Genomic DNA, 25,969 nt, shown 5'->3' with positions numbered 1-25,969 from the left:
TGTGGGAGGAAACCGGAGTACCCGGAGAAAACCCACGCATGCACAGGGAGAACTGCAAACTCCACACAGATATGGCCAAGGGTGGAATCGAACTTGGGTCTCCTAGCTATGTGGCCTGCACGCTAACCACTCGGTCGCTGTGCAGCCACTTTTCATTCAAAAAAAGAAAAAATCCTGACCAAAAGTCAGGGATGTACTGTGGAGGACCCATGTCAGTTTTGCTAACATCCAGTCTTGGCTAGCGGCGTTGCTAGTTCTCAGTTAAGTGATGTTAACGTTGCTGTTTTCTGCATCAAATATTTTGTCAGTAGTGAATGTATTTTACTGATCAGATAACACCACAGCCCGAGTGGTTAGCACGCAGTTGTGTTAGTTGACAGAAACACAAAATCAATGAATTGAGTGGAAGATGCCACAGTCTTGCTAGCTAGTGCTTAAACACAATCGGAATAGACTACTGTGTCATTGTGGCATAAATAGTTCAGTATACGGCTAAGTACATGGTGTCTTTGAAGGCAACCCCTCATTGCTCATAATAACACGCTCCAAGTGTGATTCAAAGGCTGTGCTACAACTGAAGACCATAGGTTAATAGATTTTCAGACATGTGTGGTACTGTATATATAATCTAATCTAATCTAATCTACTCTAACATACATGTATGATTTTTTGATCAGCAAAATTTCAGGGAAATACCAGGAAAGGAAATCAAGTTTCATCATTTTCATGTCAGCCAGATTTTTTTCAACATGGTGGCCAAAGTGAGATCATTACTCACATACAGTCATGAAAAAAATGATTAGACCAGGCTTGTTTCTTGAGTTATTTGTTCACTTTAATGCCTGATACTACTAAAAGGTACATTTTTACAAATATAATGATGACAGTTTACGCCATGGTTTTCTTGACAATAACCATAATCACTTAAGTTCTTACATCAATAATAACATTGTACTGCAATAAAAAATTGCTTTTAGGCATCCGGGTAGTCACGGCCACCCACTGTGCACCACGTAGCTCCGCCACTGCAGCAGCATGCTGTATTGGTTTCTCCATCACACTACAAATTGCATGTACACCAGGGTCTCAAACACGCGGCCCGCGGGCCAAATGTGGCCCACAGGACACTAGTTTGAGGCCCACGCCTTGATATGAAAGTTTAATATTAGTGCGGCCCGCGCAAGTTTGATATGGATGCTGTATGGTGTCATGTACCCAGAAAAAATTATTACGTTTGATTAATGTTCATGTTAAAGGTTAAATAACTGTTAATAGTTATCCTCCCTATCCGTGTGGAAGTGGTAAGTTTTTGACTATTTAAGTTTAAAGGAAATAACTTGAAGGCTATTGTTCAGGTTGCTAGCTCTCTAGTTTGTGAGTTAGCATGTGTCTCAAGACCCTGCAGTTGTGCAATATGTTGTAAATAAAAAGAGTATAAATGTGACTATAGTCGTGTTTTGTCATGTCTACAGGGCTCTAATAATGCTTTGTTAATTTTAATCTGAAAAAAATAATTTGTCTACCCACCAACTATATGTGGTTTCTTAAGTTTTTATTATATGCCGTTTTATTATTATTATATTTATTTATTACTGAGTGCTTGGTTTTCTTTATTCTTGATTTGTTTATTTATTTTTCATCTTATTTTGTGCAGAAAAATAAAATTTTAGATATTTGAGAACAGTGGAATGTTTTATCAGAGCTTTTATTGTAGAAAATCGAAACCAAAGCAAAGTTTATTGATTTTTCTGTTTTTAACAAATGCGTTGTTTGTTTTTTTTTTGGGAAAACCTAATGTGGCCCAGTCTCGCCCAGACCCTAGCCCCAGTGGCCCCCAAGTAAATTGAATTTGAGACCCCTGATGTACACAGTCATTGTGGGCCAAAAGTAACATATTTCATATATGATTGCCACATAGGTTATTTGTGTTCTGTGGGATAATACCAAACCTAGATGAACTGGAGACAGACTCCGTGGGCGGGTCGCTGAAAATATACTCTAACCCCCCCATCCCCTCCACTACCATCACCACCCCCACCCAACAGCACAGCAATCAATTTCGTTTAGCACAAATCCAATGCACTTAAACTTCCCACGTGAATAACCAGGGACTGCACAGCATGGGAACATTTATTACGTTTATTGATAAAGCTATTAATTTAAAGCCCCCCACCCCCATCTCCTTTGCCCCCCTTTACAAGGACAAGCATAGACTATAGTAAAATGTTAAGAGACCGTCATTTAAAATGAGCAATTCACTATACTTGTTGTTTTGGGTAGCCAGCCAAAAGCATGAATGTTCATGTATTTGCTGGGTGAAAACGTTGGGTTGAATCTTCCAGTGAGCTGCTGGAGCTGCCGCCTTCTTCCAGCTTGACGGGAACTTGAAGCCACTGCGTTTTCAAAGTAAGAGCATAAAAGATGCACGATGTAAAGCTTTTTCCGACGTGGACAGTGACGGTTTAATGAGCACAATATGATATAGAAGCCACCTCCTCCTAAGGTGGGGTTTCCGCAAAGCCAAACTAGCTTTAATTTGAAACACCGCACCGCTTCCGCTTTTATCAGTGGTTGGCTTCACGGTGTCCCCGCAGGTCAGAGCTTCATCGGCGCTCAGAGGCAGCAGGATGAGACGAGGAGCACTCCGACGAGCGGTGACCGTCCTCCCGTCCGTAGGCGTCCTCTCTCGGCCACGGCAAGCCTGATGGGCGTTTTTGTCGTCCCCCTGCCGTCTTCGACGCTCGGATCTAACCGGAAGCCGCGAAATGAAACGAATGAACGTGAGCACCATGAAGTGTCATGTTGTTGTGCAGCATCACTTATCCTCCTTGGATGCGGAGACTCGCTGTTTCTTTGTAGAGTTGAGCTGACAACTTTACGTCCGATTTCCCCCCTCCATTGGAAGCAAACCTCGCCGGATTGTGCAACTCTTGGAAAAGCGGCGACTTGTCACCTGCTCCCGGCGGAATAACCACACTTAGCGGTTATTCGGCTTCACAAGCATTCTCTCCGGGGTGGGAATACGGCTGGTGCTTGCCTCCTCTGTGCTGTGTGTTTTTTCTTTTTTTCTTTTGGTTTGTTTTTGTTTTTATGTGTGTTTGCATGAACATCCGTGAATGCTTCCAATGACATGCTCGCACAAATTACGCATGCACCGTAACGGTAGTAGGCTGTGCGTAATGTACATTATGAAGACATCTTCACTGCATCCTTAACTTGGCTGTTGTTGTGTCCTTTGCTCACGTGAGTAGAACGTACAAATGAGTGAGTTCGAACGCGTGTGTTTTGTGTGCAGCCACGCTGGAAGTCGCCCCCAATGTGGCCGTCGGGAGTGGGCAGCCGGCAGCCTTGCCCGCGGGAGTCGGCGTTGCGCAGGGCGGCCATCAGCGGCAACATCCCGGCCCTGCCGCCTCACCACGTCCCCAGTGGCCGCAGCGTCCGCGTCTTCATCTGTGCAAACCCTGACGGTATGTTACATTGGCGGCCATCATATTTCTTTATTGCGGTGCGCGGGAAAGCCTTTCAAACAGGGGCGTCCAAACAAAGCCTATTCTTATCATTGTTATTATTATTTGGCGCTTTTCTTTCCCATTTTAGTTTTCTTATTTAATTGTAATATCATCATTAGAATTAATAAGAACGAGATATACCTCAAATTAGCCCCAGGGCTGCTGCCCTGAAATGACACCTACTGTAAATCCCAAATACAGTCAGCAATTAGCCGAACACATTATTCAAATACTCTGCAAGTTTCCTCCTATACATTACGTGTATATGTCAGCTGTGTTATTGACAATTTATAAGAAATATTTGGATGAAATCTGTGCATAGTTTTACCCAACAGAAAGCTCTGTATCGGTTTCCCACACATTTCAAGTGAGGGACAGCAAGCGCATTCTGTGTTGTGATGCTTCTCCACAAGCATAGGTACAGTGTGACTAAAAGTGGACTGCATTTTGGTTTATTTTTGTACTTTTTATTAGAGAATGCCTTTAATTGCACGGAGAATTACCTTTGCAATTGAATTTACATGCTTTGTTTGCAAAACATTAAGCATTTTTGCTTAATAGCGTATTAGAAACATTATTTCAGCCTTTTGTCATCTTTTTCTTTTTACCCTGTTTCTGCTTGTTTTAACGTTTTTAAATGTGGTTAGGTCCGCAAATGGTCCACAAGCTGCACTTTGGACACCCTTGCCCTAAAAGATGCCATGAAACCTCAAAAAGCAGACTTGGAGTGTGAGCAGAGTGGGATGTGAGGGAGGCATCCAGTTGCAAAATGTTAATACACCCTCTGGGTGTGTAGTAAAAATAGGCTCCGTAAAAGTGGAGTAAACAGAAAAAGCAAAGTAGAGTAGGCTAGGAGGAGCACATTGGCATTGGCGATGTAGGCGAGGGCGGCTTTTGTTGAGTCAACCTCAAGACGGCCATATTGATAACCCTACCTAACACCTATGGCTGCAATTGCAAATGCACACTTTAGGATGCACATATTTAGGGAGATCCATACTGAGGGTTTCCCTTAGGTTTTATTGAAGCTGTGGTGGTGGGCTGCATGGGAGGTGGACTGCCAAAGTTGTGTCGTGCTGCTTCAACTTAGTCTCGGTCATAATGTCAACATTGGCCTGGTTTTCACAAGCTACTTTTAATATGACCCAAAGATCCACCTCCTGCTATAAACATAGAGAATATAAATATTTAGCATCAATATGGCGATGCAGGGGCTGCAAGGCGGATGTGTGGTTAGAGCACAAGCCTCACGGCTTGAGACCCGAGTTCAATTCCGCCCTCGGCCATCTCTGTGTGGAAAATTAGGTTGACAATTTACGAGAAGAAAGTTGAAATACTTGTAAAACACAGCTCTAAATTTAATGTAATGAAGTCAAAATATTAAGAGAAAAAAGATGGATTGTAAGGAGTGAAAAAAAAGAGTTGTCTGCTCATAATATTTTTCTGAAAGAAATTATGTCATCTTAGCAGCATAAAGGTGAAATGTTAAAGAAAAAAAATTCTAGTATGATGAGAATAAAGCCCAAATATTATGAGAATAAAATTACAATAGTGGAATGCACGTAGGCCTCACACCTAGGAGACCTGAGTTAAATTCCAACCTCGGCCATCTCTGTGTGGAGTTGCATGTTTTCTCGTGGGTTTTCTCCGGGTACTCCGGTTTCATCCCACATTCCAAAAACATGCTAGGTTAATTGGCGACTCCAAATTGTCCATAGGTATGAATGTGAGTGTGAATGGTTGTTTGTCTATATGTGCCCTATGATTGGCTGGCGACCAGTCCAGGGTGTACCCCGCCTCTAGCCCGAAGACAGCTGGGGTAGGCTCCAACATGCCCGCGACCCTCCTGAGGATAAGCGGTAGAAAATGAATGAATGAATGGCGATGTGGTCGTAGTGAAGGCAACATATTAAAAAGCGACAACGTATGTTTCTTTAGTAGAGATGCAAAGCGCAACCATGAAACAAACTAGCCACCACCAGTGAATTTATTATCTGTAATCGGAAATAATAAATATGAAAGTTGCATTATCCATCTCTTCTCCACTTTTGTTTTACTTAATGTCAACTTACTGATGTCATCGATATTACCGCTTTCATGTAAATTAAAAAAAACCCAAACTCATTTCCAAGGTGTAGCAGCTTTATATCCCCGTGGTGTTGCACCACGATCCATTACACGTAGCAGAAACCCTGCTAACGCAGATGCTTTATGAACTGCAACAATATGTCACAGATAAGATCAAATTAATTGGCTGCATAAAGAGTCGGTAGTTAATATCAAACGAAAGCATCTGAATGATCCCTAATCCCTTGGCTTTGCAAGCAACAGCTGTTGGCACAGATGTTGGACAGCCTCGCATTCAGCGCTCTTATTCCGTCATATTAAAATGAGCTTGTACTGTATGCAGGAGGAACGGGGATGGGAGGCTTCCCTGTCACCTTTACAAAATGTAGGGTAGCCTGTGTGTCTTTTATTCCAAAGTCGCTGGTGTTTAGAGACGCAGCAACATCTGGACTTCATGGATGGCCGGTCCGCCTTCAGCATCCTCCTTGTCATCCGCTATTGATTGGCTCACTGGCTTTGTGTTTGCATGACTGCGGCCCTTATGTACTGATTTTAGGGTATGTCTCTTCAGTTAACACCATCATGCACACTACCACCAGAGTTCCACTTTCATCCTCCATTGACATGCAATGGGAGTCAACACAACACACAACACTAAGTGGTGATATGTGTCCTGCAAGCTTTAGCCATGTCACTTCCCAAAGACCGTTTTTGTCCATATATCAACATTTCAAGCCCGTCGTACATCAAATAAGACAATTTAATCTGAAAGCTTTCAAACTCTTTGCCAAAAATGACAAAGCTGTTTACGATTCTCGCTGCGGCCGCTTAATGCACGTTATCGCCGCGCTTCACTGTGACATTATGCTGGCCTGCTGTGGGTCGATGCATGTTGGGAACGCTGCTAAAGATAGACGAGTGAATGATATGCCAGGCTTAATTTGCCAGGAGTGAGTGCGGTATGCCTGGGCGTTGTCGTGCAGGTCTCCCTGTCGGCCATGTTGTGTTTTTAACTGTCCATCCACACCCTCTGGAGAAAAAGACCGGGCTTGTCCAAATAGATTACAGCAACCCTTTGGAGGAGCGGAAAAGGGAAAAGAGAGAAAAGTGGGACACAACAACAAGCCCTGGGCTCTCACTATTGCACATTCAATATGACCGCTGGATTCAATGTCACATGACCACATACATGACAATAAACACAAAGGACCTAGCTGCACATCACTGCTGGTGGTCCAACAGTATGCTATAATCACAGTCCGGTACTAACCTCGGTTTTAAGGTCACTGCTCAATCAGTTTAGGGAACAAAATGCAGTTCCAGCTTGTAGTTCCAGTCCTCATCTCTCCTGAAAAATGCGTGCCTAAGTCCACTTGTGGTTCACACAGAGCGGGGTCTCCAGGCTATGGATTTTCTTTGGCACTATCGCTAGCCAAACGCTCGGTCCAACCGAAAATCTAATTGTTTGCACATGTACCGTGCCACAACTGATTCCTGCACATAACCACACATATAAGAATGCTAATGACATCTGTTTGACTTCCAGACACGGAGGCTGAGAGGAATGCACTGAAAGAGCACGTCTACCCCAAACTACGAGATTTCTGCAGGGAGAACTACGGCATTGAATTCCAGGTAAGTCGGTTGCTGCCAATGTCTACCATTCTTCCTCCAGGCTTCCTAACCGTTTTGGAAGCCTGTCGGTTTTGCATGTGAAACACCTTGAGGGACCCCGCATCAGCACCCTGTCGCCCTAAGGTGGACAGAAGGCCAGCACAGATAAGACGTCTGTCGGCGCAGGCTAGCACAAATCTAGCAGCGGATAAAGCGGAATGAAGCGAGGGCTTTTCCCTTTGTTGCCGTTGCCCAAGCGCCACCGCCGCTCTCTCACGCTCGCCGCAGAGTGCATTTGCATTGCAAATCAACATCAGCGTGTACTGAAAGATTGCTATCAGAGGTTTGTTCGACAAATCCAGGAGAGCCCTCAGGCTCGTGGGAGATTTTGGATTCAGATAGTTCTTGGAAAAACGAAAGAAAGATTTGTTGTGATGTATTAGTCAGCACGGTTCTTATCGTTCCCGTTTTGTGAAGGAATGTCTAGCTACCTTCAGTTTGTTGATATGTTGCTATCGCTGGTAAAAAGTTTGAACATCGTTTAGTACAAATTGTGAATTAAAGGATGTATAGTTCTAGCCAAACGGCTTTTTATAGTAGCGAGCATGTGCAGGGGTCAAGTTGGGTGCATTATTTATTAAGATGCCAGTTTGGCTGAGCATATTTGATCTAAAATGACACCCTCACACAATTAAACTGCGACAGTCTGTTAGCAGCGAGATGTGTTGATGGGATTTAACACTCGCCCTCAAGCAAACATCACAGAGGGTGCATGTGTGCGACTCGGCATTGCCAACGATTTGTGGCTCTGGCGGCAAGTGGAGAGCGAGACACAAATGTTAGAATTTCTTGCGTGTGTGACGTATGAGCACAGGGTGATGGATGAAAAAAAAAAAAACATGCAAAGATGCTTTTGGCTTCACAACGTGCAGCCACGTGCCCGTCTGGTGATTCAGCTTGCTGTCATGAAGGATCAACATGAAGTGATTTATGCAGAAAGGCTGCGAGTTAACACTGTCTCACACACACACACAGTCAACCCAGGCCACGTGACAAGTTGGCACCTCAGCCGAAACCAGTTTATGAGAGCTGGATTACGAATCAGTCAGTGTTTGCTTTGATTCATAATTCACGCGCCATCGTGACAAGCCACCCATACACACACTCTTTTCGGCGATACACACTGACACACATCTTCCAAGCTGATGAAACATTCCCAGTCCCTCACCGCTTCCTTCCGGAATCGTCTTCCGATCTGCAGCTGGACTGGGATCAAGCAGTTGGGGCGGTGCATCTTTCTTGGGTCAGCTTGTGGAGCACATTAGCATTCATTTACAAGCTTTTTACTGACTCGAGCACAGAATGAACATTGCGCAGATTCTGCTTGCTTTGCCGTGAGTATACACAATGGAACCCGTTTCAGTCAAAGCCCTTTGGGCCAGCTGACTGCCGTCGACTTGGACTGAAATTCATTCATTCATTCATTCATTTTCTACCGTTTATCCTTACGAGGGTCGCGGGGGTGCTGGAGCCTATCCCAGCTGTCTTTGGGCAAGAAGCGGGGTACACCCTGGACTGGTGGCCAGCCAATCACAGGGCACATATAGACAAACAACCATTCACACTCACATTCATACCTATGGACAATTTGGAGTCGCCAATTAACCTAGAATGTTTTTGGAATGTGGGAGAAAACCGGAGTACCTGGAAAAAACCCACGCATGCAGGGGGAGAACATGCAAACTCCACACAGAGATGGCCGAGGGTGGAATTGAACTCAGGTCTCCTAGGTGTGAGGCCTACGTGCATGCCACTATTGTAATTTTATAATATTTGGACTTTATTCTCATCATACCAGAACTTTTTGTCTTTAACATTTCACCTTTATGCTGCCAAGATGACATAATTTTTTTCTGAAAAATATTATGAGCAGAGGAGAACATGAGAACTTCACACAGAGATGCCCGAGGGTGGAATCTAACTCAGTTCTCCTAGCTGTGTGGCCTGTGCGCTAACCACTTAACCGCCATGCATCCGAGACTGAAATTGCTTGTTATTGCTTGCTCAGGGCATTGAATCAATCACAACTGGCCTGTTCAGGTTGTCTCTCATCTCAGCTTTTTGACTCAGACCACCCACAAGAACACAAACTAGTCGTTATCAGAATCCTACAATACAGAGCTGATAATGTTACCACCAGTCCGCAGGCCCAAGAGAAAGAGCTTAAGCCCCTAAAAAGTGCATCTCTTTCCAGAAAGAACAAAAGCTAGGTGGATGAGGATTTGCAGATACAATAACATTTGCCGTTCCATATGTCCAGGTCTATTTGAGAAAGATTTTCAAACAAACATACCTGTCAGGTTCCGGCTTGTGAGTTTTGCGGTTTGACCCCAGGATGCGGCGATAAGGACCCAAATGTAGGAAAAAATATATGTATTTATGCTATGCAGCAGAACGACGCACTAGCAAGTCCAACTCAAACAATGACAATGAACCGACAAAAGGAAGACGCACCAGCTGAACTCAATACAATCAACAAATTGCTAACAGGTGCGTGAAGGAGAGAAAGTGACGGAACACAGGAAACAATACAAAATAAGAGCGTGAGAACAGGAAGTAAGGCTGACAAGGTGAGAACAAGAACTGTCACACAAGGAACGGTGCGGATTGTGACAATACCATAACACGCCAAACCTGGAAAAACTTTAAGACAGAGGTTGGTACACCCCAGAAAAAAAATCTGGTCTATGCTCTTTCTTCAGTTCAGTGAAGAAACTTTTTACATTGTGGAAACCAAGCAGCCAGTAACAACACGGATATGCTAACAGGTCATGCCTTGTAGCTTCCTTCCTGGAAGTATTGATTTTATAAAGCGACATAGAAACAAACGCCTACATGAAATGTTCCAAACTCCAAAATAAAATAGTAGTAGCAGCAGTACTAGCATGTCCAATGTGTAGCATTACCATTTGCTAGTGGCCTGAGGCATCATGGGTGTAGCGTGTGTGGTTAAGCTAGTCACTAGCCGGCTAGTAGCTAGCCATTGAGGTGTTCTCCTTTTTAGACTTGAGTTGGTCGACACAGACAGGTTGTGGACATTAGACATTAGACGATTTCACTGTACAAGGATATTTCCCTCAAAAGTGTCCAAAATAAGGCGCTTAGCTACCGTATATTGGCCCCATTTCTGCCTCTTTCCCCCCCAATTTCATGGCCTTTCTTCTCTGCCTTCTTGAGCATTATCACAAAGTTTGGTAGCCTAACATTCAATGAATTAAAAAAAAATGTTTCCTTCATGTGACCTGCCGCAGGCAAACGCCTTCCAAGGGCGTTAGAAAGCCGCTTAGCAGAAGCTGCTTCTGCTCTTACATAAGTTGAGGGGAGGAGTGGGAGAGTGCTATCAAACAGGGAGGAATGGGAAGGGAAAAAGAGAGATGGAGGGTAAAAGGCTGCCAAATCCCGTCCCATGGGAGCCCTCGCTTCATCAAAAAAGTCCCTTCAAATGAATTTCCTCTTAGCCTCATTTATGTGTTCTTGCTTATTTTGGATTCCTGCCTCGCTTCTGTGCTGCCCATTTTCTCCTTCATCCATCATTTCATTCTTCCACACGGCAATGGAGTGCAGCGATCATGGCGCAAATTTAATCAGCCTTCCCCCCCACCCCACCCCCCGCCTTGCACACGTGCACACTGGCTGAGTAGATACGACTATTAATTTAGCTCTTAATTACAAGGCGGCCTCGTGGTCACCTGCTGGAACCCGGCGGATACCCATCATAAACTCGCTTAGTCCCCCCCCCCCTCCGGCCAGCAAAGGGCCCATCGCAGGAAGTAGATTAGTGACACTGATCTGCTGTGACTGATGTGGAGAGCTGGGAGCTTCCTCCAAATGGAAGCAGACCTATCTATAATCGGCCCAGGTCTCAGGCGGTGTCGCATACGGCCCTGCCTGGCTCGCTGTGCTCACACACATGGTCATCAACCACGATGTTTGTATCCTGGTGTGCTCAGGTGGTGGACCTCTACTGGGGTGTGGACCCGGAGGAGTGGGACAGTCCAGAGCTGCAGCGGCTTCGGATGAAGCTCCTGGAGGAATGTTTGAAGACATCAGTGGGACCGTGCTTCGTTGTGAGTACTGGATTTTATTCCTCCATGCCGCGTTTACATCCACGTATACAGGATTTCCAAAACCTAAGGTATGAATGGATGTGTGAAGGCAGCTTCAAGGAAGGTGAGTGGGACACATTTTAGGTTGGAGAAAGGAACAATGGGGGAGTCAGGAGAAGGGCAGAGATGACAGGTGGTGTAATGGATGATGAATTATTCAAATAGAGCAGATCTTTTTCTGGAGGTTGAAAGTGAGGTGAGAGATCACAAGGAGAGCTAATGCATTATGGGTAAGGCAGCAACCTAGCACCCCTGAGAGCATAATCGCCGCTTTGCATCGACACCTGCGTTCTGCTCGCCCACCAACGCTTTGCATGGTGACAATTTCTATTTGCAGCATTGTGAAATTAGCCAAACTCATCCAGTAATTTGGAATAAAAAAAGCATTCAACATGAACCTTGACCCAACAGCATCAACAATTGACCTAACAAGACCACAAACAGCAAGGGAAATAACATAAATGAGCATGTGACAAAGCGCAATACTAAATAAACCAAATAAGCATGCAACTTCAGGAAGCAGCGCCAACTGCAAAGTCCACTTTAAGTTAAGTTAAATGGGAAACCAGAAAACCCCAAAGTACTTGTTGTCAAAAGACATCAAGGAACTGGACAAGTATTGAAGATTACATCTTCTCAACTACAAGGAAAATGACACAATACACAAATATAGAATGATGCAGTCTGATGGAACAAAGCCATCAACAACAACACTGTAATAATGACAGCGATAGGGACACGCATTTATTTTCCAACATTAGCAATAACTGCTTTTACGGCACGCAGTAACAATACAGCAACAGATTTGATAATAAAGGATTTAATATCGATCTCAACAGAAGAAGCAGGCATGCCAATTTCAACAATATTAAGCCATTATGGCGGCAGGATGTGTAGCAGGGGGTTGGTAGTTTGAACCTAGCGTCCTCCACCCCAGTCACTGCGTTGTGTCCTTGGGCAAGACACTTCACGCACTTTGACTTCATGGTGGTATATTCATTCATTTTCTACCGCTTTTTCCTCACGAGGGTTGTGGGGGTGCTGGAGCCTATCCCAGCTGTCTTTGGGCGAGAGGCAGGGTACAACCTGGACTGGTCGCCAGCCAATCACAGGGCACATATAGACAAACAACCATTCACACTCGCATTCATACCTATGGACAATTTGGAGTCGCCAATTAACCTAGCATGTTTTTGGAATGTGGGAGGAAACCGGAAAACCCACACGTCCTGCTTTGCTGTAGACTGTAGAACTTTGTGCCGCCCTGCCGTTAACATGTAAATGAATGAGGAGCACTACAGCACTACAGCTTTAACAAGGATACAAAAACACTACATTACAGTGGAACAGCGCCAGGATAAAAAAGGCTCAGTCACAGGAGTGAAATACACGAGTGACTTCATCATGTCTGACCTGTAGGTTAATCATTAAAATTTAATTGAAGGTTCGAAATTTTGAGCGGGTTTAAACAAGAAAGAAATGTTAAGATAGGAGAACACAGTTTAATTTTACATGTGGAGTACACCAAGGGTCAATACTGGGGCCAAACTGTTAACCAACTTATACATCAATGACATTTGCAAAGTTCTGAAAGACTTAAAGCTGGTATTATTTGCGGATGATGCCACTGCATTCCAAACACTGATACTGTATTCCAAACACTGAAATACTGTGCTTTCAGAGAATAAAGTTACAATTAACAAATTCATAAAATCACAAGCTGATGTAATGTAATTGAAAAAAGGTTCAAACCACCACAAATTTTGCCGCGACTTCTTAAAAAAGCTGCAAAATCGCTCATTTGATGCCGCAACTTAGTTCAACATGTCTGATAAAAATATGATAAATATCTTCTGAGGGTTACCCGTACTGTGCTGTTCAGCCTTCTTTCTCCTGCCTGTGAAGCGAACTGCCTGTCGCAACTTCCCCTTAGCTCACTCGTAAACAAACATTCAAATGCAACATCTAGCTTCGACAAAGGAAATGTCAGCATCGCTATGACGCCTGGGGCTTGTGTTTGAAAAGTGCAAAAATATTTGGTAGCGACGACCCGAGGCCTAAAGCGATCTGTGATTTCATGGTGGAAATGACACTAGACCAGTGATTTTCAACCACTGTGCCGCGGCACACTAGTGTGCCTTGAGAAATTGTCAGGTGTGCCGTGAGGAATTATCCAATATCACTTTTTATAATTAACATTCATTAATCATCATTTGCAAATATTATGTCAATATCCACATATATGTGGACCCAAATATTCCAATTACATTTGGTTTATTTGCTCAAAGGGAAAGAATTTAACCTTTGTATACACCTCATTCCGAAATGATGATGGCACAATCTAGTGCCAATCTGAATGAATATATAATCGGATTAACAGGGGCGGAATATTCCTTTCCCCAATCCGACTGAGGTATCTTGTAGCCGCTCAAACAGAAAGTTGTCAGGGTGCGTTTTTCTTATTCTGTTGTTTATTGGCAGTTGGCAAGCAGCTTTCGTGTGCATTAGCGCCATCTGTGGAAAAGAATCTAAACACCTCTTTACGCCATTCACAAGTCCATAAGTCAAAAGAAAATATATATCTATATAAAACATGTGCCAAGTTGAATTATAAAATATTAGCAAGCTTGAATTTGATCCTTTCCTGGTTAAATTTATCATATCGCATGCTCAGAAATGACATAACACGCAGCTCCAGATGTTCTTCAGTTTTAAACATGGAGGCCAGCAATCGGCACTGGACTGATACGGAAAGTTTGTTTTTGATCTAAAATAAATTTCAAGAGTGGACAAACAAAAAACCCGCAATACGGAATTATTACAACAAGTGAAAGAACAACTCAGGGAAGTCGGTATGACGTGATGTTGGTGTTTACGTTTTACTGGGCATGCCCCATTGACTATTCTGGTTGATTATAGCGACGCATGTAGACAAGAGATTGGAATATTCCTTTCCATGTATACCATTGTTTCCGGAAAAGTCATTCGGAAAGAGAAAAACTCCTGATGTAAACATGGCTACTGTCGAGTGTCTGTGGTGTAAAGACTGGCAGAGCAATGTAATACCAACACCTAGCTCGTTCCTCCTATAGAATTAGTGATGTTTTCCAATGTAAAAAAAAAAACATGCCGTGGCTCAAAAAAGGTTGAAAAACACTGCACTAGACGACCAGCCTTACTATCGTTGAAGATACCACTTTTGTCGGCTGGTAGCTAGAGTTTGGACTTCAGACCTGTCACTAGTTTTTTATCTATTAGTAGTAGTCACACCATGTTGTTTGGTTAAACCAAATCTACAGGTACAGTTTGTTAAATCCCACTTAAGATTAAGATATGCCTTTATTTGTCCCTCAGTGGGGAAATTTGTATTGCACAGCAGCAAGAGTACAGAGTCAGTTAAGCAGTACAAAATACACAATATAAAAAAATAAACAATATAAACAACCCAAGTATTAACAAAATCAACAGTTTTTCCCAGAGTTATATACAATACAGTATGTAGATAATATGAAACGAGATGAGATATATGAGTGTGCAGGTGTACACAAACTAGTACAGTTAAATCTAATAACAGTAAGGTTGTCATCATCCTAAAAACATGGTATTGGCATTTTCCCATTAATGAAACCAAAGTAGAAAAATGTGGCAAAATTTTGCCGAGATTGCAGCATAATACAGTTAATACTGTGCCACTATTTACTGACTGGAACAAGCAAAACAGAGCTCACCATGAACTTACAATTTACAACAACAGTACAGCAAAGCATGCTGGGAAACAGGAGGCACTGCTGTCTAAAATAATGACTTTTTTGCCCTTTGTGTAATTCAGAGGCAGATCACAGATCACACTGACAGTGCAGGTAATACAAGCTGGGCACCACAAGGCGAAGCGATGAGTTGAAACGAAACGGTGCAATCTCCACTTTTGTGTTTCTGGCCTGTTGGCTGATTTCATTCACAGCGGTCAGCCCGCAATTTCACCACTTTAACCTCTAAAGGAAAATGGGCATGAATGCATCACAATATATCTCCAATTTGCTCTCGTATCTGCCTCTACGGATACGGATCCGTCTGAGATGATGACGAGATGTCAACTACCTCCTCTTCACCCACGGGTGCTCCAGCAGTGCTCGTCATGCCACATCAGACTGCTTAAATCTTTGATGGCATATTTTAGTAGTGGGCTCTTTGGGGTAGATGTCACTTTGTGTCAGACATTGTAGGTACCGCCTGAACCATCATAGAGCATCAGCCGGCCAACTTCAGGACCAGTTGGTGCTGAGGCAATAAATGCCAGACACATTCCATATATTTCCACTGAAATCAAATTAGTTGGAAGAATGCAATTTAGAGCACTTTGTTGTCAAAGTCCGGTTCGATACCGCCATAATAAAACATACAGTAATCCAATAATACATCATTGTTAAAAGGTGAAATGAGCAGAAAGTTTGTACGTGAGCCTGGGAATCCAATGGTCTTAAGTCTTAAGGAGCATCCAGCTGTTATACGAGCAGCAGTAAAAGCCACAAATGCACCCAGGTCTACACACGACACACCTGGACCAGGGGGGCTTTTCTCTAATCTGTCAATAAAGATGGTTTCCATAGTGATTGCAGGGGTTGGCATGGTGATGGTAAGCATGACAATGAGCCACGACTGTCTTTTCTTCTTCTTCTTCTGCTCAACCTCCTCAGCTCTCCAACGGTCTCAAATTCTCCCTCCATAAATGCCTCAAGGACACATATCAGCCTCGCCACTTCCACTTGTGCTTTTTCTCCCGTCTGGCCGTGAAAGAGGATAGTTGGGGATAAAGTAACCTTGATTTTTCTCTCTTTGCTCCACTCCCCATTCAGTTAGCGTGATGTAAGGCTAACATGATCGCCTGGTCCTGGAGGTTTGACCCCTTGTTGGAAGATGATCTATCTGCATTGCAAAAATCCATTGAGGTTTCTGTTTAAGCAGGAAGCCTGAGTGGGATGTCACGTTGCACACCACTTGCTTGTGGCCCCACTGGCCTGGTTTCTTCAATGCCAGTGCTATACCAAACTGTGAATTCTTCCTTTAAAAGTGGTGACATTCATTTTTGTGTTTTAATGGTGCATCATTGCACCGCAGTTGATTTATTCCTTTGAGACTGTGCGACATGGACACATGTCAACAAGATCACAGAGGACGCTGTCCGACAGATCTTGATTTGACATGTTCCTTGCATCTGCTCCCGCTGTGACTGCCGAGGCAACCAGGACCGACCCGATTTGGCATGTCTCTCAGGCGCCACTGGCACCACCGTGCAAGCATCATTTTCCACTTGGGTCCTTCGCCTTGGAGTTTAGTGGCTTTTCCCCAAGGCTGAGAATGTGTTCCAACACAGGAAATAAAGATCAGCCAGTCGTGGAGTGGAAAGCTTCATTTCTCTCAAAGGTTGTCCTTGAATGTGGCGGATGGAGCATATCAAGGAATACCCCGGATCATTTTAGCGGATACTAAGTCAGCTGTCATTTCAAAGTGTGCAACAAAGAGGGGAGAAGAGATTTCCTGTGTAATGATGACGAAGACATGGGTGGTGATGATTAGAATATTAAACTAATGAGCCCACACACATTATCCTTACAAATCTACATCCCATATTTAACTACTGTATTAGGTTTAGTGCCATTCCTTCCACACATAAAGCAGATTCCTTCATGTTCTTAGAGTTTAAAATGGAGACATATATCATTTCACAATTTAAGACTTTTTTTTATTTCGGTGCACAGGCTGAAACAGATTTCATAATCCACATTGACAGAGCAAAAACATCCAGACCAAAAAATATCCTACAAACAAGTTCAGTTGGGAAGAGTTGTGTCCAAAATGTGGCATTTCATGTTTAAAAACGACATCCATGATGATGAGGTGAAGCAATTATGAAAATGCACACACGAAAAATGGCCGACCGTGTTACAAACAGTCCAACAATGCTGGAGATGAATTTCCTTCAATACATTTCCCTGCCTAGCATGTTTTTGGAATGTGGGAGGAAACCGGAGTACCCGGAGAAAACCCACGCATGCACGGGGAGAACATGCAAACTCCTCCCACATTCCAAAAACATGCTAGGTTAATTGGTGACTCCAAATTGTCCATAGGTATGAATGTGAGTATGAATGGTTGTTTGTCTATGTGTGCCCTGTGATTGGCTGGTGACCAGTCCAGGGTGTACCCCGCCTCTCGCCCAAAGACAGCTGGGATAGGCTCCAGCACCCCCCACGACCCTCGTGAGGAAAAGCGGTAGAAAATGAATGAATGAACATTTCCCTGCCTTTGCCTCGTGCTTTGCCCTGCTGACCTCTTCTTTCCTGCTATGCTTTCTTCAGGGTTTGGTGGGGGAGAAGTATGGCAGCATTCGAGTGCCAGGTGAAGTGGAATCGGCAGAGTTTGAGATGATCTTGGACGCGGCGATGGAGGCCGGGCTGGACACACACATCTTAGACGAGTGGTACTGCAGGGATGAAAACTCTGTGCCACCCGCATACTACCTCAAACCCAAAGCCCAAATGCTTAAGAACTACCAGAACTCTGTGAGTGCATCGATGAACGAGCTTGTGAATGAGCCCATAAATCAGAGGTCCATTTGCCTGCCTTTGTGATGTTTTGCTTCTCATTTCTTTGTCTTAAACTTAATGCAAAGAAAGAACGTGCACTTCCAACTAGTAAATGCTTTGGCATGAATTCTGAGAAGTCAAGCAGTTCTGCATGCAATCCCCCCTCAGTGTGTGGCGTGAATCTGCAGGGTAAAGTCAATCTGTCCTTTCCCTGCCTGCCAACCAACTTAGATGGAGTCCAGCAGCGCGGCCAAGACCAAGAATGACAAGGCCTGGAGGAAAGTGTCGGAAGACATCAAGCGGATCTTCCGTACGGCGGTGCTGCAGCTTCAAGAGAAGGGAACAATGCCGAGCACTCAGGCCAAGAAATTCCTTTGCTCTGGTTAGTTTCAGGTCTGCTTTTCCATGTCAGAAAATGCATCTTAATCTGCTTAATCCTTCTTCTCTGAGGAGATAGTAGCATGCCAATGACAAATTGTCAAATTGTCTTGTTTCAAAAGGATGAACCACAGTGAATAGAAATAATAACTTAAATCAGAGGATATTCTTTACTCTAAGAAAAATGTTATCCTCTGTAATTGACCACTGTCTGGAGAAACGCCTGCCATCTCTTGTAAGGCAAAAGTTTTGCTTCCACACTTGGAACACATGTCTCTTGGATCTAATTAGCAGGCCAGTGCGCGAACAAAACTACACAGGAGATGCTGGCACAGTCTTTGTGGGGGAGCCTCTTTTACACTTCAGTCGCGAACGTTATCAACTTTGGCTCCGCTTAAATGAATCTCAAGGGAAATCAATGTAATCGCTGGCAAAAGGGCTACTAAAGCTTTTCAGATTATCGCCTGAAAGAAATCTACATCTGTTAGACTTCTATCTGAGGAGGATGTCCAGCATTCCACGCAGGCTGCATTTTAAGCAGCTTCTTATTGTCAGCTTAGGAAAATAGTGGCCATTTAGTTTAGGTTACCACGCGCAATTGATCAGTGTGTACTAAAGTGACAAATAAGTTCTGTTTTTTTTTGTCATTTCAGCCTTGGAGGATGAATTAGACTTTGCCCTCGGGAAACAAACTCCTGCCTTTCTCAGGAAATGTGTTTGCTACATTCGCAAGATCTCAAACTTTGACCGTTTTGCCAAACTCCCAGAAATGGCCCGCTACATGGACATTGTGGTGAGCGGTGACCGCATCATGCGCAACCAGGAAGCCTACGAGCGCCTGTTGAAGGTGCGGGATGAGTTCATACCAACAGTGGTGGCGGCATCCAACCTGCGCGTTTACTCCTCTGTCACGCATTGTGACATGAAGCTAGGCTACTCCCAGGAAGTGGAGAGCCACTATGTGGAGGGTCTGTGCAAACAGTTCTACGAGGACATGGTGGATATCATTCAGGCCACAGTTCAGCAGAACTTTGACACAGAGACCGACCCGTTGTACGATGAGATCCTGCAACACCTGTCCCTCTGCAAAGCATATGCAGCACTGTATGAGTACAAGGCTGAATTCTTGGATTACGTGCAGGAGTATATTTTGCCATCTAAAGGGAGTAGGATGAGTCCGCTTGTGGTACATGGGGGGCCCTGCACGGGAAAAACTTTGCTGCTTGCTGAAGTTGCCAAACAGGTGAGAGAGTCTAGTTTTGGTATCCATTCAATCATGCAAATGTAAACCTCTGCCCATACTGTTGTTTTTCAGGCCTACACGTGGCTGCAGAAAGAGATGGGCCCAGAAACTGACCCAGTGGTCATTGTCCGTTTCATTGGCTCCAGTCAGTCCTCCACAGACTTGCGCACCCTCCTCCAGAGCATCTGTGAACAGATTGCAATAAACTATCGCTGCTTGATTCACTTTTTGCCTAACAAGATCCAGGAGATGAGGGAGCTCCTGGTCAACCTCCTTGGGGAATCCTCCTTCCACAGGCCTTTGGTCATCATCCTGGATGCCCTTGAGCAGCTGTCGGATGCCGACGAAGCCCGCAAACTCTGGTGGCTTCCCATACACCTCCCTCGGACGGTCCGCATTGTAGTCTCAACTTTGCCCAATAAACATGGAATCTTGCAGAAGCTCCGATATGCCATTCATGATGACGACTATTATGTGGAGTTAACACAGCGGGATCGCAAGGTCTGCAGTCAGACATTAAAGCAACAGTTACTTGGCGTCAAGAGAAAGGTCACCTCCGGCCAGCAGATCTATGTAAACGAGGCTCTAGCCAAGTGTACGTTGCCAATGTTTGTCAATCTCATCTACAGAGAGGTAGTCCACTGGAGGTCCCACAAAGATGTGGATGAGAAGTCCCTGTGCTCTACAGTCCATGAAAGCATAGAGCAGCTGTTCTATTCAGTCGAGAATAAGTTGGGCCAACGATTTGTCTTTAGAGCATTAGGATATATCACCATGGCCAAGGCCGGGTTAACTGAAATCGAGTTGGAGGATATTCTATCCCTGGATAACATAGTTCTTGGTGACGTTATAGTTGCATCTTACCTCAAAAATCCCTTGAGAATCTCTTATGACTTGGTAGCAAGGCTCAAAGAGGAGCTGGAAGGTTATCTGGTAGAACGTCAGGTACGCAACGTCACTCTGATGGTCTGGGCCAACAGACACTTGCATCTCATTGCCCAGAAGCTGTACCTCGGCAACGAGGAGGATGTCCATCAAATGCACAGTCTTCTCGCGGAGTACTTCCTGGGAGCATGGTCAGGGGGCAGAAAGAAGATCTTTACGTACGACAACAATCATTTCACTTCCCAAAATATATCACACCACAAAAACCCACATCAACAATCTCATGAGAAAACATCATCTGACAAGTACTCTTACGACAGGCAAACACCTGAACAGCCTTGGGTCTTCCAGTGCAACCTTTTGGAACCTGACATTTTTTTTGTCAACCACAGGAAGATGACAGAGTTGGTGTTCCACCTCACCAGAAGCGGGCGCACCGATGACCTCATGTTTGGCGTTATCATGAATTTCAGCTGGCTGTACACAATGATCAAGATCGGCCAGTTTGAAAAGGCCTTAAACGATATTGACTTGGCGTACAGTTACACCCAGGAAAAAGAACTGAAGTTTCTATCCACCACTCTTCGCGGCATCAAGGTAAAGGTTTTGAAGAACCCAGCATCTCTCTCAGCAGAACTGCAGCAAAGGCTTTTGCCAGTTGTCACGTCCCTGCCCAAGCTTCGACACCTCCTTCTGGAGTGCGACAAGGATGGTCCCAAGTACTGCTCCATTGTGCCTCTGCATTCCTCCATGGATGTCACCTACAGTCCAGAGAGGCTTCCTTTGTGTTCAAGTTACATGCAGATTGTGGAGATCCTACCCACGCTAGCCCCAAACATCGTCCTCGTAGCGCTTGAAGATGGGTCTGTCAGCACGTGGGATGTCGAGACTAGACAACTTCTGCGACAGATCGACACAGCCAGATCTGTTGTGCTGGGAATCAGGCTAACCAGTGATGAGAAATATCTTGTTGTGGCCACCACAAAAAACACGCTTCTGATCTACGATAATCACAAATCCTGCCTTCTATCCGAGGTTGAAATCAAGGGTTCCAAGCATGGTGGGATCACTGGCGGGGTGGCTTTCATCAATGGCTTCACTTTATCCACTCACCATGCTTTAGCTTGGCTTGAGGCCAGTAAAGACGTCAACGTTATTGATTTACTTTACGGTTGGCCTCTCTATCAGTTCCATTGCTGGTACGAGGTGACGTGTGTCCAGTGCTCTCCAGATGGAATGTATGCCTTCTGTGGACAGTACCTCAACACCGCATCCATCTTTCATCTGGGTAATGGGGACAAGTTGGCCACTGTTACATCTGAATTTTCTGGAGGTTTTGTCAAGTCCATTCTTGTCCTGGACACACTCAACCAAATGGTGATGATTGACAATGAGGGCAGTCTCTCAGTATGGAACACCAAAGAAATCACCAACCCACGTCTGATGGAGGATTATGACTGCAGAGGGGATGACAGTGAGGTGGTCAGCATTGAGTTGTCTGAAGACCAGCGCTCAATTCTCCTGTGCAAGGCTCGAAGCATTGAGGTTCTAGATACAAAAGTGTGGAAAATGGTGGAGAAGTTCAAAGCGAAACGTAGTGAACGCTTTGTAGCTGCTGTTCTCTCTAAAAACGGACAAAGCATCGTGGCCTCAATGGAGAAGACCTCTTCCATCTTTGTGTGGAGAAGGGACAGCGGGCAGTGCATGGCCAGTCTGATCGAGATATCAGGAGCCATTGTCAAACTCATCAAATCAGTCCACCATAACCTGCTTCTTTCTGTTGCCAGCAGCGGAGTGCTGTCTGTCTGGGACATTGATATCATCACAGCTATGTCCAATATTGACAAAACGGGCAAGAAGATTCAAACATTGCAGTTGTCAGGTAGAGAGGATTATGTGTTTACAATGGATGGCTCAGAAGCAGTCCATAAGTGGAACTTTAGCACCGGATTTATAGAGACTGTCTTCAAGCACGAGGGCATAGTGGAAAACTGTGTGCTAACCTCCTCAGGTGATCTCATGGTAACATCAGATGACAAGTGCAGTCAGTACATCTGGCAAACCAGCTCTGGGGAGAACATCTTTCGCATCAATGGACAGAGAATATCCCAGTTGCTAATCACCCACAATGACCAGTTTGTTGTGTCCCTTTGTGAGCAAAATGCCTCAAGAGTTTGGAGACTTGCCACAGGACACAAAGTTTGCAACATCCTAGTCACGCTCCAGAACGCATTGGTCACCACAGCCAACACGTTTCTGGTGGGTACCTCCAAAAACAAGCTCCTCGCTGTCAGTTTGTGGTCGGGCAGCGTATCTAAGAAATTTGTTTGCGATGACGGCATCACTATCGTCAATTTCAAACTTATCCCTGACTGCCCTGACTGTGTCGTGTTCATCACGTCCACAGAGACCGTCTTCATCTGGAGCGTGGCGGATGAAGCCGTATGCAGACGTGTCCAGTTGCCGGCCAACTTTCTTAAAAATCTTGAGGATTTCCAGATATCACCCAATGGCAAACAAGGAATTGTGTCCAAAGGTGACGAAAATATTAATGTGCTGGACCTACACAGTGGGAAGCTGAGGCTGGTCCATGCTGCCGGTATAATCTGGCGTCAAAAATTATCCCGAGACGGCCGTTACCTGGTATACATCTGCTTCCGCAACTGTGATGAGGACGACGACGCTGGCGTTGTTTCCAATCTAATTGTGATGCGTCTCGCTGACGGGAAGAGTATTGGCACATGCTCCTTATACAAGACGCCCACTTTCCTTTCGCTTTCCCAGAGAGCTTTGAACATCATCATTGGCTTTGAGGATGGCAGCATTGGCACATACACGGTAGTGGACCGTGTAGACGCTGCCCTCAAGATCAAAATAGCCACCTCCAACAGCCGCCAGATCGTCAACAATGCTTCTCAAAAGGTGCGGCCAAAATGTGGCAATCATTCCTTTAAGACCGTGGCTGACTGCATTTGGAGGGAATCAACAGAAGTCTTCTCCAGGGACAGCCCGATCAATGTGTCTGACTCCGGTGAAGGTGAGTCTACTACGCCGACGAAAAAGACAGAGCTGCTGCAGTGAGCGGGTGGGAGTTAAAAAAAAAAAAGAGTGGTGTATCTGTGGCGAGTTTCAGAATCTTTGGCAGTGGGGTTGCGGTTGACTCTTGTTTACAGCCACGTGATTCAGCTGCAAATGTCAGGCGTCTGACTATTTCAACGCTGCACTCAAATGATGTATTACCTAGCTGTCACTGTTTTAGTTGGTTTTACATACAGATGGTCGGGAGAAAGTAACACATGAACACATGTTGTGAGATATGAGTTGGCCGTTATGTGTCCTTTTTGCATCTGAAGAACAGTTATCATCCAAATGTTATTTGTGACAAGATGTTGTCAAACCGTTCCAGTCACTGGTACAATAAGTTCATATACATTGCTGGCTATTCATATACTTTATTTTACGTCTACATCCGTTGGTATGTACACAAAAAATTAACATATGTACATACCGTTTTGGCTGCTGCAATTTGTGCAACTCCTTAAAATGTTATTGTGCTTAATGCAATCAAAGTGAGTGCCTGGAATTTCTAAATGTCTTTATGTGCAGACTACAAGATTTATGAAAATGCAGGGAATTTGTAAACACAGAGTCAAAAACAGGAGTGACTGGTTGCTCTTTGTACCAATAGTAGTAGAGGTTTTGATTTACTGTGAATTTTCCTGCAGTTCCATCAGTGTGTGAGGTGTGTGTTTTAAAAGGGGAACGCCACTAAGGAGCATACAGTGTAGCATAGCACCGTACACAGTCACGCCTTAATCAGAGTACTCGCTTTAGGTCTAGTGGAGTTCAAGTGTTCACATGTCAATAAGAGAAAAGGACAGCATTATTAGTCCATTTGGCCCTGTGAATATACAGTATTTAGAGGTTTAGACACTAGGTGGAAGCACTTTATTGGTGGTTTGTGAGCAATTATTACATTTATTCCTACATTCTATGGAGCGTTGTGTTTGTTGTTTTTAGCTGATCTAGAGTTGTCTTAACACCGTTTTCAAACAGGATTTGCCTACAGAAACACTCGAGATGTCCAGGTACTTTGTCCTGCCTTTATTATTGTTGCAAAGACAAACAGACGTGAAAAAGATTAAGTCATGGGTCACATGGTTGTGGCAAATATTAATACTAATTCAATGTAGACTGTACCTTTAACAAAAATGCCTTTGTTGATATGACAGATGCACAACCACTGTTTGAAATACAAAGTCATGGCAAGTGGTGTCCAAAGTGCGGCACGGGGGGAGGCATTCTTGCTCTTTTTTTTTTACTGAATCTGCTTATTGTCAAAATAAAATAAAATGTATTATGAATGAGATACACTATGAGCTAAGCTAAGATTGCCTACATTGGATTGGTTTTAGCATCCTTAATGCAAAAGATGTCTTAAAATTTTATGTATGCAGCCCTCGGTGAAGACAGTTTGGGCACCCCTGATCTTAGTAACTAAGAGACCCCACAGAACTCACCCTTATTAAGATCAGGTGAGGCTATAAGAACCACAATGTTGACCTGAGACAAAGCCACACACTCTCCTCTCAAAGGGCTAATCCACCTTCTACGTATGTTTACTCCGTTTGATGGTGACGGCCCGTGTATCATTAGCAACATCAAGCTTTAAAATATTCCCTGAAAATATTCCCTATTATTATTAAAGATGACTATATCATGTAATTGCCAAAGTCCCAGTCTTAGTTTGGTTCATTTTATTTCATGAGGCTTGTGGTGTAATGGTATTGTTACAAAATGGTTTCAGTGTTGGACTGTGCTTTTGTTCATGATAGAAAAAAATGTGTTATATTTGTTTAAGGAAAAAAAAAAAGAACGAAAGAAGAATCCTCGCCTAATATATTGGAATGCCAGTTTCATCTTCTATTTGAATGTGGCCATATGGGAGCCAGTAAATGGTATTAATTGTACGTTAAAGTAACTTGAATGACTTTTAATAACTTCTACGTTTGCAACACATAGTTGACATACTGGTGATGAATGTTTCTATGGTATTCTTTGTATTGTCAGGACTGATTTACCTGTTTAGAGATTTATATTTTCATAAATGTTGTACTTATACTTTGTTACAGAGTTGTTTTACTGGAACTCAAGCAGAAAAGAAACTTACGTCCAAAGCAATATGAAACTAGTGTGTATGCATTGTTTGTATGGAACATTTTAATGTAATAAAATGGTTCACTTTTTTGCCTCCATGGTGTCGGCATCTGACGCTGTCTAATTATTGACATTGTGATCATGTTTTGCGCCACGCCAGCACTGTCGTTATATGCATTTTTGTTGTCACCGCAGCTAAGACGTCGGCAACAACAATAACAAGCACCCACACTTCCTCGTGTATTACACAGCTGTAAAACCATAAGATAGGCCAGTAATTGGTCTTCCCCACTTGGTGTCAAATGTTGGACAAGCGTGGTGAATACATCTCTGAAGCGGCTGACATTGTCATTGTAATTAGGTGGT

The 25,969-nt window shown here is 44.0% G+C and overlaps 1 protein-coding gene across 2 annotated transcripts; it reads left to right on the top strand.

Annotated features, from left to right (window-relative positions):
* The first annotated feature begins 2,618 nt into the window (after positions 1-2,618).
* On the top strand, positions 2,619-25,969 carry nwd2 (NACHT and WD repeat domain containing 2). 2 transcript variants are annotated; one of them, XM_058068930.2, is made up of 8 exons: positions 2,619-2,780; positions 3,296-3,467; positions 7,123-7,211; positions 11,201-11,317; positions 17,713-17,916; positions 18,172-18,322; positions 18,972-19,561; positions 19,634-25,969. In XM_058068930.2, the coding sequence occupies exons 1-8, from the start codon at positions 2,766-2,768 to the stop codon at positions 23,525-23,527; spliced, it is 5,232 nt and encodes a 1,743-aa protein (XP_057924913.2). In that variant the 5' UTR covers positions 2,619-2,765; the 3' UTR covers positions 23,528-25,969. The 2 variants fall into 2 exon arrangements, with proteins under 2 accessions (XP_057924913.2, XP_057924914.2); XM_058068931.2 differs by lacking the exon at positions 2,619-2,780 and adding an exon at positions 2,866-3,014.

The sequence above is a fragment of the Doryrhamphus excisus genome, linkage group LG2 (genome assembly GCF_037039965.1).
Source record: "Doryrhamphus excisus strain RoL-2023G ecotype Guam linkage group LG2, RoL_Dexc_Guam_v1.1, whole genome shotgun sequence".
Taxonomy (NCBI): domain Eukaryota; kingdom Metazoa; phylum Chordata; class Actinopteri; order Syngnathiformes; family Syngnathidae; genus Doryrhamphus; species Doryrhamphus excisus.
This window is presented reverse-complemented; position numbering and strand designations above follow the sequence as displayed.

Coding starts and splice junctions, on each gene's coding strand:
- nwd2 (XM_058068930.2), top strand. Junction 11,318..17,712: donor CAGTGGGACCGTGCTTCGTT/GTGAGTACTGGA, acceptor TGCTTTCTTCAG/GGTTTGGTGGGGGAGAAGTA. Junction 17,917..18,171: donor TTAAGAACTACCAGAACTCT/GTGAGTGCATCG, acceptor CAACCAACTTAG/ATGGAGTCCAGCAGCGCGGC.